Source organism: Macrotis lagotis, chromosome 2 (genome assembly GCF_037893015.1).
Source record: "Macrotis lagotis isolate mMagLag1 chromosome 2, bilby.v1.9.chrom.fasta, whole genome shotgun sequence".
NCBI lineage: Eukaryota > Metazoa > Chordata > Mammalia > Peramelemorphia > Peramelidae > Macrotis > Macrotis lagotis.
This window is the reverse complement of record NC_133659.1, coordinates 31354635-31374609: the sequence shown is the minus strand read 5'-3', so window position 1 is coordinate 31374609 and position 19975 is coordinate 31354635. Positions and strand designations below refer to the sequence as shown.

General features: G+C 41.1%; 2 protein-coding genes across 3 annotated transcripts in view; both read left to right on the top strand.

Annotated features, from left to right (window-relative positions):
• Nucleotides 1-12306, top strand: part of LOC141511839 (cytochrome P450 4A6-like) — a 65450-nt gene extending 53144 nt beyond the window's left edge. The window contains 3 exon segments of the mRNA XM_074220853.1: nt 9402-9592; nt 9734-9867; nt 12221-12306. Of these exon segments, the coding sequence (XP_074076954.1) occupies nt 9402-9592; nt 9734-9867; nt 12221-12306 (411 nt within the window).
• A 2461-nt stretch (nt 12307-14767) lies between these two features.
• LOC141512515 (cytochrome P450 4A11-like) overlaps nt 14768-19975 on the top strand; it is a 36707-nt gene continuing 31499 nt past the window's right edge. The window contains exons 1-2 of one of the 2 annotated variants that reach the window (XM_074221510.1): nt 14768-15179; nt 18895-19036. In XM_074221510.1, coding sequence (XP_074077611.1) covers nt 14988-15179; nt 18895-19036 — 334 coding nt within the window. In that variant the 5' untranslated portion in view covers nt 14768-14987. The remainder of the gene's footprint in view (nt 15180-18894; nt 19037-19975) is intronic. The other variant, XM_074221509.1, reaches the window with a different exon arrangement.

Below are 19975 nucleotides of genomic sequence, written 5' to 3'. Positions count from 1 at the left end.
ATAATATATAATAATAATAATAATCTTATTATATGAAATATCTTAGCTTATTCCTCCTCTCCTTTTTCTTTCTCCCATTACATTTCCCTTTTATTTATTGACTCCATTTTTACACCACATTATATCTTCAAATTCAGCTTTCTCCTGTGCTTCATCTATAAAAGCTCCCTCTACCTGCTCTATTAACTGAGAAGGTTCATATGAGTATTATCAGTATCATTTTTCTATACAGGAATACATGTAGTTCATCATCATTAAGTCCCTCATATTTCCCCCTTCTCCTCCACTCTCTATGCTTCACCTGAGCCCTGTATTTGAAGATCAAACTTTCTGTTCAGCTCTGGCCATTTCAACAGGAACATTTGAAATTCCCCTGGTTCATTGAAAGTCCACCTTTTTTCCCTGGAAGAGGATGTTCAGTTTTGCTGGTTAGTTGATTCTTGGTTGCATTCTAAGTTCTTTTGCCTTCTGGAATATTATATTCCAAGCCCTATGAGCTTTTAATGTAATTGCTGCTAAGTCCTGTGCGATCCTGACTGCAGCTCCACGATATTTGAGTTGTGTCCTTCTGGCTACTTGTAATATCTTCTCTTTGACTTGGGAGTTCTGGAACTTGGCTATAATATTCCTGGGGGTTGTTTTTTTGGATCTCTTTCTCAGGGAGATCAGTGGATTCTCTCCATTTCTATTTTACCCTCTGCTTCTAGAATATCAGAGCAATTTTCCTGTAGTAATTCTTTGAAAATGATGTCAAGGCTTTTTTCCTGATCATGACTTTCAGGTATCCCAATAATTTTTAAATTATCTTTCCTATGTCTGTTTTCCATATCAGTTGTTTTTTAAATGAGATGTCTCACATTGTCTTCTAATTTTTTATTCTTTTGGTTTTGAATATTGTGTCCTGATTTCTCGTAAAATCAGCAATCTCCCTCAGTTCCATTCTTTGTCTGAAGGATTTCTTTTCCTCAGAGAGCTTTCTCATCTCTTTTTCCATCTGAGCAATTCTGCTTTTTAAAGCATTCTTCTCCTCAATAACTTTTTTTTTAGGTTTTTGCAAGGCAATGGGGTTAAGTGGCTTGTCCAAGGCCACACAACTAGGTAATTATTAAGTATCTGAGACTGGATTTGAACCCAGGTACTCCTGACTCCAGGACCGGTGCTTTATCCACTACGCCACCTAGCTACCCTCTCTTCAATAACTTTTGAACTGTTTTATCCATTTTATGTATGCTGGTTTTTAACATGCTATTTTCTTCAGCATTTTTTTGGATCTCCTTGACTAAGCTGCTCACTTCTTTTTCATGTTTTTTCTGCATCTCTCTTATTTCTTTTCCCATTTTTCTTCTATCTCCCTCACTTGATTTTCAAAGTCTTTTCTGAGCTCTATCATAGCCTGAGCCCAATTTCTGTTTTTCTTGGAGTCTTTAGATGCAGGAGCTTGTGCTTCCTTATCTTCAGACTGAATGTTTTGATCTTTCTTGGGATCACAGGCAAAGTATTTCTCAATGGTGTTCCTCTTTTTTCTCTGCTTACTCATTTCCCTAGCCTATGCCTGGTTTTGGGGTGCTTCGTGAGCTTTTGAGTATTAGTGGGACACCCCCACAAGGATCTCCGTGTGTGAGGCTGTCTTCCCTCCTGGTCTGTGAATGACCATAAGCGCATACCCTTGCCATGGAGCTGAGGTGGGGGGGCCCTGTTGTTCTGTGGGGGGGCTAAGACTGTGATCAGGATCTGAATGTGGTCAGAACCCCAGCGTCCTGTTCCAGGGATAGAGGATAATGCTCGGCAGTCTCTCTCCACTCCCCTCCCTAGGCTCAGCACTCAGGCCCTGGGGGCTCCTGCTTACCAGCTTCTGCTTCCCGTTCCTGAATCTGGGCTGCTGTGGCCACGCTGCTAGCTGTGTGCCCTGAGGGCTGGGCTTCATGTGCTCGCTCTGGCAGAGGTACCCCCCATCCCCCAAGTTGTGCCCGGTGCTACCCGGGGTGTAGGTCAGGAGACTCCCCTGCTGCTGTGAGCCACAGCACCCAGCTCCCTGGGGCTACCTCTGGAAGGCTGAAGTTTCTTTGCTCTGGCAGGCCACCCTTCTGGCAGGTTGCCCCTCCAACCCCGGGGAGCAGAGCCTTTCCACTCTTTTCCAGATTGCCGGGTTTTTATTTACAACGCCGGCTTCTTTATGCTAGTCCGTCCTCTTACTCACCAGTCCAACGCGTGATGAGTCTTCGGGGTACCTCCGGCCCCCACTCTTTGATGGGGGAAGAACCAGACAGAGCGCCTGAGGTGGATAATGAGTCTTTATTCTTCCGTGATCACATCCCCGCTCCCGCCCAACCTCTCAGCAGACACTTTTATCCCCTCTGTCCTCCCTCCCATGAGGGAGTCATGAACTCTTACTCAATGAGGGGCCGAGTTCTGTAACATTCCCTTATAAGGTGATTATGTTTCCCCCGCTAAGCGACCGCCAAGCCTCTTCCCCCCGCCCCCAACACAGATTACCTTGGGTTGGAGAACTGCCTCACTGGGTCCCTCTATGGATTCTGTCTCTTGCAAATTTAGTTAGAGGCCTTAGCTTATGAGTTTTAAGAGAGAGCACCTAAGAGACGATCCTCTTTTGTCGCCATCTTGGCTCTGCCCCCAAACATATATCTTTGAATAGACATATCTCTCTATACTTTCTTATCTTACTACATTGATTTGTAGATCACTTTTCTTTTTTTTTTGAAATAAATCCAATTTATTTGGTAATTAGTAGGTCATTGGTGACCTTTTAGAGAGCAGTTTTGAATTGAATATTAAGCTAAAATGAGGAAATTGGACTAGATGATTTCTAATATCCCTTCTAGCTATTACCACAATCAAGGAGAGGAGGTGATGAAAGATAGTACAAATATAGCCATCAGCATTTCCTATACTATTAACTTATAAAAGCAAAGATGTACCAATTATCTGGTCTGATTGGTTCCTAAATTGGTCCTTATTTTTTTTCCTTTTAAATTTATTTTTTATTCTCATTTTGTACAAATTTTTTTACATTAATAAAATATTCTTGTTTACAAGTAAACAAAATACCCCTCCTCCCCCATGAATATAGATAGACTTGTTTGGGTGAAAAAAGTAAAGGGGAGAGAAAAAAATTAAAATAAAAAAATAATAATAGTAATAATTGTAGGTATGGCCAGGTGGCGCAATGGATGAAGCACCAGCCCTGGAGCCACGAGCACCCGAGTCCATATCCAGCCTCATAAACCCAACAATCACCCAGCCGTGTGACATGCAAGCCACCCGATCCCCACTGCCCTGCAAAAACCAAAAAAAAAAAAAAAGAAAGAAAGAAAAAAAAGACCCAAAATAAAATAAAATAGTAATAATAGTAGGGGTGGCTGGGTGGCAGACAGAGCATTGGCCCTTGAGCCAGGAGCACCTGGGTCCAAATCCAGCCCCAGACACCCAAAGATCACTCTGCTATGTGGCCCCAGGCAGGCCATCCAGCCCTACTTGCCCTGCACCCTCCCCCAAATAATCATAACAAAAAAATGTGCTTGAGTCTTTGTTCTACCACCAACGACTCTGCCATGGGTGGATCTCATTCTTTATGATAAGTCCATCACAAAAGTTATTTCCATATTTTTCCACCGTTGCCATTGCTGATCGCAACTCCCTCCTTTCTTATTTCTCCACTACCATGTACTCTATTTTCTCTCTCCTTTCACTATGACTCTGCTGTAGGGTCGCTGAGTGGCACAGCAGACAGATCCCTGGTCCTGGGGCCAAGAAGCCCTGAGCCCCCATACCACCCCTTAGGCCCAGAATCCACCTGGCCCTATGGTCCTGTACAGGCCTTCCATTCCCAGCCCCTTGCAAGAAGTAAGAAAGAAAATGTGTTACATCTGGCCACTCTCCCCCCATGGCCCATCCTCTCCTCCTTTATTCACATCCCCACCCCTTCCCCCTGCTCCCCCCTCCTTCTTACTCCAGATGTCTATACCCCATTGAGTATATTTGCTGTTTCCTCTCCTAGCCATCTCTGATGAGAGCAAATTTTCCCTCATTCCCCCTTGCCTCCCCCCTTCTATATCATTGCAATAGCTCATTGTAATAAAAAAATCTTATGTGAAATATCTTGAACTATTCCCCCTCTCCTTTTTCTTTCTCCCATTCCATTTCCCTTTTTTTCTATTGACTCCATTTTTACACCATATTTTATCTTCAAATTCAGCTTTCTCCTGTGCTTCAACTGTAAAAGCTCTCTCTACCTGCTCTATTAACTGAGAAGGTTCATATGAGTATTATCAGTGTCATTTTTCTATGCAGGAATACATGCAGTTCATCCTCATTAAATCCCTCATATTTCCCCCCTATCCTCCAATCTCCATGCTTCACCTGAGTCCTGTATCTGAAGATCAAACCTTCTGTTCAGCTCTGGCCATTGCAACAGGAACATTTGAAATTCCCCTGGTTCATTGAAAGTCCATCTTTTTCCCTGGAAGAGGACATTCAGCCTTGCTGGGTAGTTCATTCTTGGCTGCATTCTAAACTCTCTTGCCTTCCGGTATATTGTATTCTAAGCCCTATGAGCTTCCAATGTAGCTGCTGCTAAGTCCTGTGTGATCCTGACTGCAGCTCCACGATATTTGAACTGTGTCCTTCTGGCTGCTTGTAATATTTTCTCTTTCTCTTTATAATATTCCTAGGGGTTGGTTTTTTGGGATCTCTTTCTCTGGGGGATCGGTGGATTCTCTCCATTTCTATTTTGCCCTCTGCTTCTAGAATATCAGGGCAATTTTCCTGTAGTAATTCTTTGAAAATGATGTCAAGGCTCTTTTCCTGATCATGACTTTCAGGTATTCCAATAATTTTTAAATTATCTTTCCTAAGTCTGTTTTCCATATCAGTTGTTTTTTCAATGAGATATTTTCACATTTTCTTCTAATTTTTCATTTTTTTTTTGTTTTGAAGTATTGATTCCTGATTTCTGTTAAATTCACCAATCTCCCTGAATTCTATTCTTTGTCTGAAGGATTTGTTCTCCTCAGAGAGTTTTCTTATCTCTTTTTCCATCTGGCCAATTTTGCTTTTTAAAGCATTCTTCTCCTCAATAACTTTTTGAACTGTTTTATCCATTTGACCTAAGCTGGTTTTTAGCATGCTATTTTCTTCAGCATTTTTTTTGGATTTCCTTGACTAAGCTGCTGACTTCATTTTCATGTTTTTCCTGCATCTCTCTCCTTTCTTTTACCAGTTTTTCTTCCAACTCCCTCATTTGATTTTCAGTCTTTTTTGAGCTCTATCATAGCCTGATCCCAATTTCTGTTTTTCTTGGAGTCTTTAGATGCAGGAGCTTGTGCTTCCTCATCTTCAGACTGAGTATTTTGGTCCTTCTTGCGCTCATTTGCAAAATATTTCTCACTAGTCTTCTTTTTGTTTCTCTGCTTGCTCATTTTCCCAGCCTGGGCCTGGTTTAGGGTGTTTCTTGAGCTTTTGGGACACTCCCACAAGGCTCTCAGTGTGTGAGGCTCTGTCCTCCCTCCTGGTCTGTGAATGACCATAAGCGCCCCCCTCTGCCAAGGGGTTGAGGTGGGGGGGCTGCTGTTCTATGGGGGGGCCTAGACTGCAATCAGGATCTGAAGGTGGTCAGAACCCCTGAGTCCTGTTTCAGGGGCAGAGGACAGAGCTAGGCAGTCTCTCTTCACTCCCCTCCCTCAGCTCAATGGGCTCATGCCCTGGGGCTCATACCCTGGGGCTCCTGCTTACTGGCTCCGCCTGCTTCTGTTTCCTGGATCATGGCTGGGGAAAGAGGATGCTGCTGGCTGTGTGCCCTGAGGGCTGGGCTCCACGTGCTTGCTCTGGCAGAGGTCCCTCGCTGTTCCCCCACTTTGTGCCCAGTGCTCCTCGGGGTGCAGCTCAGGAGACTCCCTCGCTGCTGTGAGCTGAGACTCCCAGCACCCTGGGGCTGCCTCCGGGAGGCTGAGGTTCTTTGGCTCTGGCGGGCCACCCCTCTGGCGGGCTGCCTCTCCAATCCCGGGGAGCAGAGCCTTTCTGCTCTTTTACCAGTTACCTTGAGTAGGAGAACTACCTCACTGGGTCCCTTTGTGGGTTCTGTCTCTCGAAAGTTTAGTTAGAGTCCTTAGCTGATGAATTTTATCAGAGAGCTCCTAAGACTCGATCCCTTCTTGTCGCCATCTTGGCTCTGCCCCTTGATCACTTTTCAAAGTACAAAAAGCCATCTTTTATTTATACAAAGTCAAATCTCTCATACTTACTTTTTACATGCTTAAACCAACTTACATACTTCACAAATGGTTCAAAACTCCAGTAGTCTCTATATGCCTTTTCATTTTTCCTTGTAACCCTTTTTATTCTCTTTCCAGTTCTTGCAGAACCCATTACTCAGACTGAACTACTTACATATTCCCTTAATATGTGGTTCCATTATTCTTCTCCATAAACTCTTTTATTAAGACCAGTAAAGAAAAATAATTTTTGGGACAATTTCAATTTCTACTAGGTTCCTTATAAGTATAATCTGCCAAATTAGTAAGTAAAACTGTTAGACAATTAGACCAGAAAACAACAATAGAACATAAGAGAAAATAATAGAATCCCCTCTTTCCCCAAAACAAGGTGATTTTCAGAAAAGTCTCCTGTGGCACCAAATCATGAGTTTTTGGATAAAGAAAAATATCCAACATTGAAAAAAGAGACAGGAAAGAGGATTACCAGTTAGAACACAAAGACATGGGGACAGCTAGGTGGCGCAGTGACTAGAGCACTGGCCTTGGAGTCAGGAGTACCTGAGTTCAAGTCCGACCTCAGACACTTAATAATTACCTAGCCATGTGGCCTTGGGCAAGCCACTTAACCCCATTGCCTTGCAAAAAAAAAATCTAAAAAAAAAAAGAACACAAAGACATGACAGCAGGTCTGACCATGCAGCTTAAGAACTTCCCTCTGTCTGTATTTTAAAACAAACACATAAAAACACAGCAAACAGAATCAGAGCATTTCAAACCAGAGAGGCCCCCCGAACTCTGGGGAAACCCCACCTTGCTCTCGCACTAGAGAAAATACAGAGAATGTTCCATTTATCACAATACATTTTTCCATTGAAAGGTGTTAATATTTAACACTTCTAGATTTTAACTGATATAACCTGAAAAGGCAAACAGTTGCTCAAAAATCCCTCAGCCTAATTGGAATATCCCCTGTCCCCCTTCTTCAAATAGAGTAAACCAAATAACTTCTTTTTAAGGGGACAGTGCTAAGTATTTTCTGGAGGTGTGTGTGGAATCTTCTGTTTTCAAATCCTCACTTGACCCATAATTTTCTGTAATAACTAACATTATCGGAATCTATAATTGATAAACTCCTGAAGCTATAATGTTATGATATCATTCTGGTAAAAGATTAACTATTTAGTTTCCCCCTATTTCTTTTATTTATTTATTCATCTATCTATCTATCTATCCATTTATTTATTTATTTATGTATTCATTTATCTATTTATTTATTTATTTATGGCATTACATAGCACCCAAATTATATACTTTAGAATTAACCTGACTCTTGTCTTTTTGAAATTTACTTCCCCAAAACTTTTCAAATTAAAAATAGCATTTCTTTTTATGATTTCTTTATATAACATATTTGGTTGTAGATACTGTTTCCTGATTCTTTTAATTCCAAATAAATTTCCTTTTTAACACTTGTTTATCCAAGTCTCCATGAAGTAATTCTTTCTCTAGCTAGTCCTTTTTCTAAAAATATTCTTTCTGCTAAACTTCAAGGTCAAAAGATAAGCAAATGGGCAGCTAAGGAGAGGGAGAAGGAGGGGGGAACATTCTGGCAGAATCATAGTGAAGAAACAGGGAAGAGAAAAAGTCAGCAGCATTTTATCATATTAATATTCATTTATCTGTTCACATACTGTTCTCCAATCATGTAGATTCAAAGTACCTTCTAAGTTCAATTCTCCTTTCCTTGGGAAACATGGAGAACATCCATAAACAATTTGTTAAAACTTATCTATTTGTTTTTGATAATTTCTAAGCCCTTCTTAACTAGTTTCTTCAAAATATTTACGTCCTGCCCGGGCTTCTTTTAGTTCTATAAAAAGTTCCTTCCCTATTATACCCACTATACCTGCTTGGAAAAAGAAAGTAAAAAGCTGATGCTGCTTATTGGTTCTCATCAAGCCTTCCCCTCACCTGAATCATCCTAGGATTACCACAGCCTTACCAGGGGATTTTCTTCTCCTGAAAGACTATTCAGCCTCCAGATGACTTCAAGTCCCAGTACCTGCCCCACGTGAGGGCACCAAATGTTGAGTTCCCCTGTCCACCAGGGTATTAATTCAGCTCAGGAGAGAAAAGAAACATGTGTACACTCAGGTGGTGATGCTAGCAGGACAACTGAGACAGTTCTTTATAGCAGGAAAACCACAAAATTAGCATATAGGATAAAACAATGATGTTTCCAAAATTACTGCAGGAAATAACCTAGCAGGATGTAACCCAGGCCAAGAAGCTCAGGGACAGGGCTATCACACAAGTAAGGCCATGGATGACACAGTTATGTTATCATAGCCGAGTTCCGTGGAGAACCTTCAGCTTGAGGGTCACCAAAGTCTGGGCCTTTTAGTCATAACTGACTTTTAACCCAAACTCACTTGAGTAGCTCTCAACAAATACCCCCATTCATTGACAGGATATCACACCATGGCATACTCCTAATGGTGTTTATTGAAGCCAATCCATACCTTTTCACCCTTTGAGATCCTTATTCATATCTTCCCATGGATCTTCCTTATGGGTTCACTAAGGAGGTTCTATAGATTTTTTGAAATTTTGTGAATATCAGTGAGAGTTTAGGCTGGTCATTAATTATTCTTACTATCTCTTTTTTAGCTTTTAATTTTTATCTTATTTAACTTTAGCTTCTCCCTTGAACTCTTCTTGTATCACTATTTGTCTTTTGGGCATCTTGAACTGGATTTCCTATAGCAATCTTAAAATTCAACCTCTCAGGCAGAATTCATAATCTACATTCCTCAAACTAACCATCTTCCCTATTTCGATTCAGTAAGGACTTAAGAAGTGACCACCATGTACCAGGCCATTTCTTGGGCCCTTGAGATACAAAAATAAATATTTCATCTTTGAATGGAGCATCACTTCCTCCAAGCAACCTTCCCTGGAACCACAGTCAATCTAACCTTCTTTGCACTTTTTAAAGTTACTTTAAAGTTACTTTCACCATAGTTTGGAGTTATGGGCATTGACGTCTTATTCTCTGAGTGGACTGCCTATAGGGGCAGGGCCTGGGTCTTCTCTAAACTTCCCCTCTCTCCTGGAACAAGTTCTTACAAATGGAAGATTTTTGATAAAGGATGACTTCTCTTCACCTAGACTGAGAATGGAGATAGTTTGACAGACAAGGAGCTGAGGGCTGAGGTGGACACTTTCATGTTTGAGGGTCATGACACCACTGCCAGTGGCATTGCCTGTCTTTTCTATTCTCTAGCCATGAATCCAGAGCACCAGCAGAGTTGCTTGGAAGAGATCCAGGGCCTATTGGGAGATGAGATGTCCATCACATGGTGAATGGCTGTGGAATTAGGGTCTGCTTTATTTTCCCTCTCTGTGTTCCTATGGTCCCCCAGATGACCCATGCTTGGTCTGACTCTCCTCTTCCTGAGTCCTCCCTTCATCTCTTCCCACTGGTCTCCTCATGCCTTCAGGGAACACCTGAGCCAGATGCCATTTACCACCATGTGTATCAAAGAGTCCCTCTGCTTCTATCCTCCAGTATCCTCCATCTCCAGGGAACTCAGTAAGCCTCTCACCTTCCCTGATGGCTGCTCCTTACCTGCAGGTAATAAGTCACACCCACTTGTTCAGGCTGCAAGTTCATGGGATCCTCTTTGTGTGACTGGGAGATTGGGCTTGAAAGCCTTTGAAAGAGTGGTAAACTCTTCAGCAAGTGAATTATAGGATCTTCCAGACCCCACAAAGTCCCCCCATGGAGTACTCCCCTGGGAAGGTAAGGGAACAAATATTTATTAATCACTTGTGCCAGGGACTGTGCTAAGTATGTTACAAATATGATATGATTTGATCCTTACAACAATCCTGGGAAGTAGGTGACATTATTAGCCTTATTTTACAGATGAAGAAACTGAGGCCCAGGGTCACGTTGCTAGTATCTGGAGTCAGATTTGAACTCAGGTTTTCCTGACTTCAGGTCCTTCACTCCAAAGTCTCTCATGGCATCAGGAAAGGGTTCCCTTTAGGGGAAGAAGGTGGGATCAGTGTACCCAGATGAGGTCAGAGAGTCATTACCTTGAGCAGGACTGGGTGAAAGATCAAATGACAGAACAAGAAATGACTAGAGTTTCCAAGAACATATAGTTATGAAGCAATACAGGTCAATGCTGATTACCCAATAAACCAGGCCCCTCAATTTTGGCACTGGACACAGAAGACAGGAGCAGATAGATTTTTCTTGCATGAGAAAGAATTAAAATAAGACCAATTAAGTAAAAGGAAACAACTAACCAGGAAATAAAATTAGGTAATGAAAGACTTTCCAAGTCGGGAGGGTGAGAGCAAATAAAGTGCAATTCTTTGAGATCAGAAAAAAGGTGTCCCATTTCCTTCAAGTGCCTGTATTCATTTAATCAAAGGAACATGGCAATAATTGATTTTTAAAAAATTATTTATTTTTCCAATTATATGTTTAAGATAATTTTCAATATTCTGCTCTGAATCTAAGACAGAATAATCAACACACCTGGAGGATGCCCAGCCCTCTTTTGGTATTTATTTATTTACATTTCCAGTTATATATAATTTTCAGCATTCATTTTTGTAAAGTTTTTCCATCCCCACCCTAAGATAGCAAATAATCTGATATAGGTAATACATGATGTCACACGAGTTTCTATGTTAATTATGCTGTGAAAGGAGAATCAGAACAAAAGGGAAAAATCAGGAGAAGGAAAAATAAAAAATTTAAAAAGTGAAAATAGTTTGCTTTGATCTGCAGATTCCATAATTTTTCCTCTGGAGGTGGATGACATTTTCTATTGGATGTCATTTAGAACTGTCTTTGATCTCTCTATTGCTGAGAAGAGTCAAGTCTATCATGGATGAACAGTACAAAACGTTGCTATTTCTGTTTATTGTATTGTATGCAATGTTCTTTTGATTCTACTCACTTCAGTCATCATCAGTTTTTCCAGAAAACAATAACTAACTAGTATGAGGAGAGTTTTCTGATAAGACATATGAGTTGTTTGAAATTTAGATCTTTGTACCTGATTGAGTTTCTGGTTAGCATAACTGACAGGACAGGATGTCCTCAGTTAAGGGTCTGTAAGCAGAACCCATGCTGGACTAGATTCAAACAGTGCAATAAATTTTTCTTACAATTACCACAATTGAATCAAGTTTTTTCACAAGAGAGAAATTGGACCAGATCCCTCATTGAATAGAACTGAGCCAAGATGGACTCTTGGTTCACTCAATTTTCACCATCCCTTGCTGTTTGAATCCCCCCACCTGGAGGAGAAAAGGAAGAAGAAATATGATCTGTCTTTAAGTGTTTGGAGGGCTGTCTCATGGTAAACTAGTCTTATTCTTGGTGTGTGGGTGTGTATATGGGGGGTGGTTTAGATATAAAGGTTTAGATTTGATATCAGGAAAAATTTCCTCCAAATCAGAGATCCAAAAGTGGGATGGCTATCCTCCAGATATGTTGCTTATTCTGTCCAATTCAGAGCTATTGGAAATCTTAGAGGCCATAGAAGTCAATATGGTTTCTTGCCTCTGGTGCTCATGGAGTGCGAAAGAAGTTCACTGACCCACAGATCTTCAACCCTATTTCAATGACTGTAGTAAAAGTCAGGGCCTCTCTGGCAATTCATGAATTTTGTCCTCTGGAGTTTACTGATTTCTTGTCCAGATAGAGGCAGGGTCTGAGATTTGAGGAGAGGTGACCTGAGAGTCATAGAATATTTTTGTCCTGAGGGTACCCTTTGTTCTACCTTATTTTTCCTTATCTGTAAAATGAAGGTGATGATGGGGTTGTTGTGAGGGTCCAATGAGTTAATGTTGAAAGTGATTCATTTACTTTAGAATACTATATAGATGCCAATTATTAGTATTTCTGCTGTTGTTATTGGGGTTGTTAATGTCTCTCCAGCTATTGCTTTCTGCCTCTCCAGGAGCATCTGTCACTCTCAACATACATGCCCTTCACCACAATCCCCATGTGTGGCTGGAACCAGAGGTGTGTCCCCTTCCTGGGTGATGGGGTCAAACATCCATTAGAGCTGATGGGGAAGGGCACAGGTAGAAGAGGCTGCTTGGGGGTGGCTGACAAAGGAAATGACAAAGGAAATCTGGGGAATGATACAAAAGGCAATGAAATTGGGTGGGGGTATGAAAGTCCTGTTGTTCAAACAACAGCTGTAGGGAATTCTGTCTTTCTTTCTGGGGACCACAGTTTAAGAAGGCCATTGCTGAGCCATTAGGTAGAACTCCCACCTTGGAGTCAGGAGGACCTGAGTTCAAATCCAACCTTAGACCCTTACTGGCTCTGTGACCCTGGAAAAATCACTTAATCCCAATTGCTTCCCCAAAAACATCATTGCTAAGTTGGAGAGTGTCCTGAGGAAGGCAATCTGGACAAGGAAGAGCTTGGAGGTCATGTCATGGAATGATCATTGAAAAAACTGGACTTTTTTTAGGGTAGAGAAAAGAAGAATCAGGGATGAAGCACATGAGAATTATCTCAATAACCCAGAGGTTCTTCTTCTATTGTTCTTGTACTATTTTTTTTTACCATTTTGTTTTTGTAAGGCAATGGAGTTAGGTGACTTGCTCAAGGTCACAAAGTTAGGTATTATTAAGTGTCTGAAGCCTGATTTGAACTCAAGTCTTCCTGACTCTAGGGCCTGTGCTCTATCCACTGTGCCACCTAGCTGCCCCATATACCTTTGTATATCCAGTTCCTATAATGTTGAGATGTTTAAAAATGTTAGTTGACTGATTGAGTGGTGCAGGGGGAAGAGCCCTGGATTTGGAATGAGGAGAGGAGGGTTTGAATCCTGCCTCTGGTTCAACCTGTGTGTCCTTGGTCCTCTCTAAACCTCAGTTCCCAGAGCCATAAAATGAGGTACTATATGGTCTTGATGATCTATTACACCTTGGGATCCTATGAATGTTACCCTGAAAAAATGAGGTGAATGCATCAATAGATGCAAGGAACTCAACCAGCTTGAAGTTGAGAGAAATGTGTTGGAGAAAGAACATGCTCAAAACTTGGGTTCAAGTAGCAAAATTATGTACCAAGAATGGGTTTGATTGAGGATAGGTAATCATTCCAAATGTGTGAGAAGGCATTCCTAATTAGACCCTGATGTATAGAGAAATTCTCAGAATCATTTATTGATACCAAGCTTGGGTGAGGCTCAGGTAGATGGAATTTCTTTGCTGAGATCCAAAACTGGGAAAGACTCTTAAGTTGACTCTCTAAGGAAGCAGAAGAAAAATCACCCCAGGGACCACTGCAGTGGGACAAAAATTTTATATGATAGGAAACTTCTGGCATTATCTGCCTGACATAGGATTAACAGCCAGAATTAGTGGAATAGTACACTCTTGGCTGTCTTTGTCTATTTGCTTTCGTGGGTATTAATATGGCTTACCTAAGTGACTTGATATTGGAGCATTTTAAGGTTATGATCAAACAATAGCAAGTTTCCAGTGATCACTAATTATCTAATTATACTATAAAACTATATATAACATTATATTACTATATAATAACACTATTAATTCTAAGTAAATATTAGCTGCTTATCTCAATCTGGAAAGTTTTAGTCAAGTTTATTTTGGGGGAGCTCCCAGTATGATGCCCCCCTTTCCACAATACTACTGTTCCCCTGGTCAAATGGAATCTAGTCTCCAATTGCTATTAGTGAAAGTTCAATGAAAAGACTCCTGTCCCTGAAAAGAAGTCCCACCCCTTCCTCATACTGACCCAGTGGCTCAGTGGAAAGATCACTAATAATAATGCTTGTCTTTTGTTCCTGAAGAAGACCATGACATCACTGAGGTGATCCCATGACATGAATGTGAATTGGATTTGAGTGAGGGGCTATTGTGCTAAGTCACCAGGCTCACTTTCTCCTCCACAGTCATCTGGGTCTAGGGGCCAGATAGTGAAAGATACTAGCCTGTATTTATTCAGATTCTACCTCTGTCAGATAGATGACAAGACCAATGTTCAAATTCTGTCTCCTATCTTAATGTCTTGGTGACCTTGGACAAGCCTGTTTCCTCATCTGCAAAATAAAATGCAAAAAAAAAATGGTCTCTCATGTTCCTCCCAGCTCTGGATCTGGTGCTCCCCCAAACCCAAAATGACCCCTCCTTTGCACATACATTTCTGGTTTTTCCAGGAATGAGGCAGATCTATTCCCCTTCTGAATGAAATCTTCAAATCCTCTCCCTTTTTACATGTGGGCCCTTAAACTATTATGTGCAATTTCTGCAAGTCTTTTTTTTTTTGCAAGGCAAATGGGGTTAAGTGGCTTGCCCAAGGCCACACAGCTAAGTAATTATTAAGTGTCTGAGGCTGAATTTGAACTCAGGTACTCCTGACTCCAGGGCCGGTGCTTTATCCACTGCACCACCTAGCTGCCCCAATTTCTTCAGGTCTTAATCCTGTCTTCTCTCCCCACAGCAATGTCTCCTCTGATCCCTAGCAAGTGGGTACTCCCTCTGACTACAAATTCTAGAGTTTTTTTCTGTTTTCCTGATCTTCTCAGTGACCTGAATAGAAAAGAAGTTAGTGAGGTCTGGTCTGGGATCAGGGCCAAGTCTGCTGACAGGGGTTGCAAAGATCCTGGTATAAAGGTTGGAGTGTGGGGAGGAAGAGAGAAGAATACACTCATTCTGGCAGAGAGTGCTAGGGGCAGCAGCATCATGAGCTCTCTGTTCTCCAGTGCCTGTCTCCATGGCAATCTAGCTGGGCTTCTCCAGACATCAGTGCTGCTGGGTCTGGTTCTGCTGGTCCTGAAAGGGGTCCAGTTGTATTTACATAGGCAGAGGCTGCTTCGAGACTTAAAGAGTTTCCCAGGTCCTCCATCTCACTGGCTCTTCGGGCATATCCTGGAGGTAGGTGAAGTCCTGGAAGGAGAGATTGTGGTTGTGAAGTGAGTGGGAAGTGCTGTCCATATGCTGAAATCTCAGCCACAGAGTCTGGTTTCAGCAGGGATATCCTCTATATCTCCCCTGACCATGATTATCAAGCCTCCCCTATAAAAAAATAGATAAGGTTAAAATTATACACCTAGAAGCCTAGCAAGAGAGGGGGGCTGGATTCCCTACCCTTCAAGGTCACTTTCAGCTCAAAGTTTGTGATTTCAGTATCTAGTTCAACTTTCCCATTTGACAGATTAGGACAGAAAAGGCTATATTTCCTTCATCTGTGCTTTCTATTCTCCTCCTCCTCCCCAGTTCTCAACACTAAGCTCTCTCTAGATGTTTAATGAATGTTTGTTGACTGAATGTTCAGGGTTTGCTCTGCTCCCCTCCCAGGGTGAGGAGTGGTCTTTTTATAGGAAGGCTTATAAAGGGCAATGTTCCTTCAAAAGAAATGGGTCATGAAAATTGAAGTTCCAGTGTTAAGAGGGAGCATTTTTCAGTTTGGGGGCCGTCCAAATCCCCCTCAGATCTCACAAGTCATTCCAAAATCAAGGAAGCAGGGGCTTTCTGTACTACTGCCAGGTTGTTCCTACCTAACTGGGATTGGTCTTACTCTGTTGCCATAAACCTTACCAACCGACTGTGGACAACAATGATTTTAGATTGGCAGCTCTGTTTCCTGAGCCAACAAGAGAAGGTACCAAGAACTTCCAGGTTATCTGGTGCCAAAAGGATTTTGGGAGATGTTCAGTAGATAAGTTTTATAGCCAGATGATCACTTCTGGGTATCTGGAAACAAGGTGCCTAGAATTTTAGTCTCAGGATAGAGACTTGAGATCAGCAGGAAAGGACTCAGGAGATATTTTTGTTTTCACAAGATCTTTGATTTCACTAGTGCTGAGAGCTCTCAATAAGGACTTTCCTCAACTCTTAGTATTTTCTCTATAACTCTTATATTTAGAAAATTGGCTGGGACCTTGAGAAATTAAGCAAATTCTTCAGGGTTATTCAGCCAGGATGAGGTTAAAAAAAACCAAACCAAACCCAAGCAATCTTGTCTCTAAGACCAGTTCTCTAAGTTACACTAGCTACCAGAGGGGTTTAAGAAACTAATTGCAGCTTCTCTAATGCATCCAAAGAGAATCCTACTACTCACACCATCCTTAAATATCTTGATTGATCAAGCCCCATTTCAGATGATGGAGTAACTAGATGGCGCAATGGATAAAATGCCAGGTCTGGAGTCAGAAAGTCTCATCTTAGTGGGTATAAATTCCGTATCAGACTTCCCAATTGTGTGATCCTGGGAAAGTCACTTAATTCAGTTTTCTGATCTGTAAAATGAACTGGGGAAGGAAATTGCAAACTTTTCCAATGTCTTTGCTAAGAAAATCCCAAATGGGGTCATGAAGAATCAAACATGACTTAAACAGTCGAACAGTGACAAATTGCAGTTGCCATCTCATTTGATTGCTGTGAAGATGCTCATGAAATTGTCAGGAAAGGGGGAATGATTATTTCCATTTTACAGATGAGACAATTGAGGGTCAAGTTAGTTACCTAACCCCTTAAAATCATAGAATTTCAGAGTTGGAAGTCATCATTTTCTAAAATTATTTTTTTCAAAGGTCTGCTTTATCTTCCCTCTATCTTTATTTCCTTCTTTCTTTTCCCAAGAGAGAAAGATAAATAAATTCTCTATTATAAACATTCAAAGTCAAGAAAAACAAATTCCTATATTGACCTCATACAAAAAAGTTTCAATTTATACCCTGAATTTATCATGGTGTGAAAATCATCACCATCCATCTCCACCAAGAGGTGAGCAGTATGTCTCATCATGGATCCTATGGAATTGTGCTTGGTCATTGTGTGGGCAAGAGTTCTTAAGACTTTCAAGGTTAGTTATGTTTATAGTATTGCTATTGTATCAATCATTTTCTCATTTCTGCTCACTTTGCTTTGCATCAGTCCATATACATCTTCTCAAGTTTTTTTGTGACTATCTCCTTCATTTTTCTTATAGTCCAATAGTACAGTTGAATATAATCTAATTCAATCTCAGTTTGAAGCATGAATGACCTGTGTAAATAGTACCTGTGCCCAATAACTAATCAATCTCTGTTTAAATTCTTCCAGGGATGGGGAACTTACTATGAAATTTATAGAGAATGTTAATTTCTGTAACTCCCTCTTCTCAATTCTCTGTGACTACTCTGGGTAGCCATACAGATCAAACTGGTTTCATCTCTAAAATATTCCTAATTCCATTAGCAGGACTTTAATAATGCTAACTCAGAATGATGGGCAGATAGGTTGGATTTTAGCATTTCTTGGCTCTAAAGTAGGGTTAGAGTTAGTTTTTGGGATGTCTAAGGAAGCAGTATCCTTGAGCCTTTAGTGGTGGAGAGTTATCAAGGAGGGGAATATGATCAACAGTATCAAAGACTGCAGAGAAGTCAGGAAGGAGAACTAAGAAAAGATCATTGGAACTGGCAACTGAAAGATCATTGGTAATTTTGGAGAGAGCTGTTTTGGTGGGATGATGAGTCAAATTGTGAAGGGTTAAGAATATACTGAGAGGTGGTGTAGTGACCCTGGAGTCAGAAGGATCTGAGTTCAAATTTGACCTCAGACACTTAATAATTACTTAACTGTGTGACCCTGGGCAAGTCACTTAACCCCATTGCCTTGCAAAAACAAAACAAAAAAAAGAATATACTGAGAGAAGAGCAATTAGAAATGCCTAATACCTAGCCAGAGCTGAGCACAGTAGCACAGATAAAGCCTGACAAGAGAAAGGGATGGTAGTAATGTTACCCCCTTATTTCTGGAAGCTATGCCCTTTCTAATGGAACTGAAAAATCACATCAACACTTTTGACTGTCAAACCATACTGATGACTCATGTTGGGTTGGCTTCCATAGGAAACTATTATAGTTAATGTTGATGTCACTTTTGTTGTCTATTTCCCATTTTTAAATTTACATTTTTGATTTTCAAATACTTATTTAAATAGATCAGGTTTAAGTTGAAGGAAGGGAAGATGCTAAAAATATAGAAAAAATATTATATTTTATTAATACCAAAAATAGTTAATGAGAGAACATCAGTGATGAAGATCTCCAATATATTGGGTTCAGACCCTAATGGGGAATTTTTGGAGAAACCTGGGTCACACAAGATGATTAGTAACTTGTTTTGTTCAAGACCTTCCTGAGTAGGAGATGAGAGCATGGTTGAGAACTGAGAGTATATGTCTGTCTGTCTGTCTATCTATCATTTATCTAGTTATACTCTCTACTTCTCCCCTTACCTCCACCCATTTAGATTGCTGCTACCTAGCCTAGCTTTGCTATTGTGTAATCTTTTACTTTAGTGTCCTACTAGATGAAGTTCTAAGTCAATTTTTGCACAAAGAAGTCTTGTCTCCTTTATGAGTTGATGCTTTTGCCACTTCCCTTCTTGAGGAGTTTATCTCTTTGAGAACGAGGGACAGCTATTAAGAATCTCAAATGCTGTAGCTGAATGATGTAGCTAGATGCAAACCTGCCCCAAGGGCTTCCTTCTGGCCCAAGGGCTGTTCCAAAGGACTCTTGACCCCCACTTCACTCCCCCCTCCAACTATTCAGACTTTTCAGGCCTACTTCCTTTCTATTTCTTTTTTTTTGCCTCTTGGCTGCAGTTTCCAAAGGGAGAGGAGCTCCAGAAGATAGTTACTATAACAACAAAATTCCCATATGGCTTTCCTAGATGGCTCTCGGGCTTCATGTCTTTTCTCCAAGTCTATCACCCTGACTACATGAAGGTGGTATTGAGCAAGAAAGGTAAGAACAACCTTTGGTGGTTTGGGGGCTGGACCCAATTGAGGTCTTCCCCTTCAGTCAATGGGACCACCACCCTCTCTAGATCCCGGGATTTAACCAATGATCAATCAGATTTTTAGTCAAAGATTTAGCCAATAAGGTAGAGGATGGAGCCACCACCAGTCAGACCAATCATTCTGTTAATGATTTCACAAAAAGTCTATTAAATCAGTTTTGCCTGAGTGTCAGCAGTGGTTCAAAGGAAAGACCAGGGAGCAATCAGGCCTATCCTTCTAAAACTTGCTCTGTTAGGACTTGAGAGGATGTTGTGCCTATTAGCTCAGAAGTGCTAGTATTGTGGAGCTGAGGAGTCAGGGCATCCTAGATGATGGTTTGGTGCCGGCATGTGACTGTTTTCTGATCTGGCATCATTTTGAGGCCTCCCATATAACTATCTCCCAAGGACAGAAGCAAGGAAAGAGGGACTTCGAGTAGTGTTGACCTTTGGCTTGACGTTTTTTTCTCAATTGATTTCTTTCTCTTATGTTGTTAAGCTCAGCTCAATAATACTAGGAACACAGGATTTAGAACTAGAAAGGACTCTAAATACAATCTTATTACACAGCCAATAGCTAACATTTATATAGGACTTTTTTTTTTTGGAAGGCAATGGGGTTAAGTGGCTTGCCCAAGGCCACACAGCTAGGTAATTACTAAGTGTCTGAGGTCGGATCTGAACACAGGTACTCCTGACTCCAGGGCCGGTGCTCTATCCACTGTGCCACCTAGCCGCCCCTTATATAGGTCTTTGAAAGTACTTTATTTCATTGAATTATTTCATTGAACATTCACAATCCTGGGATATAAGTGCTATTATCATGCCCCTTTTACAAATGAGAAAACTGAGGCAGAGGCTAAGTGACTTATTCTGGGTCACACTGGCAGGATAAGACACCAGAC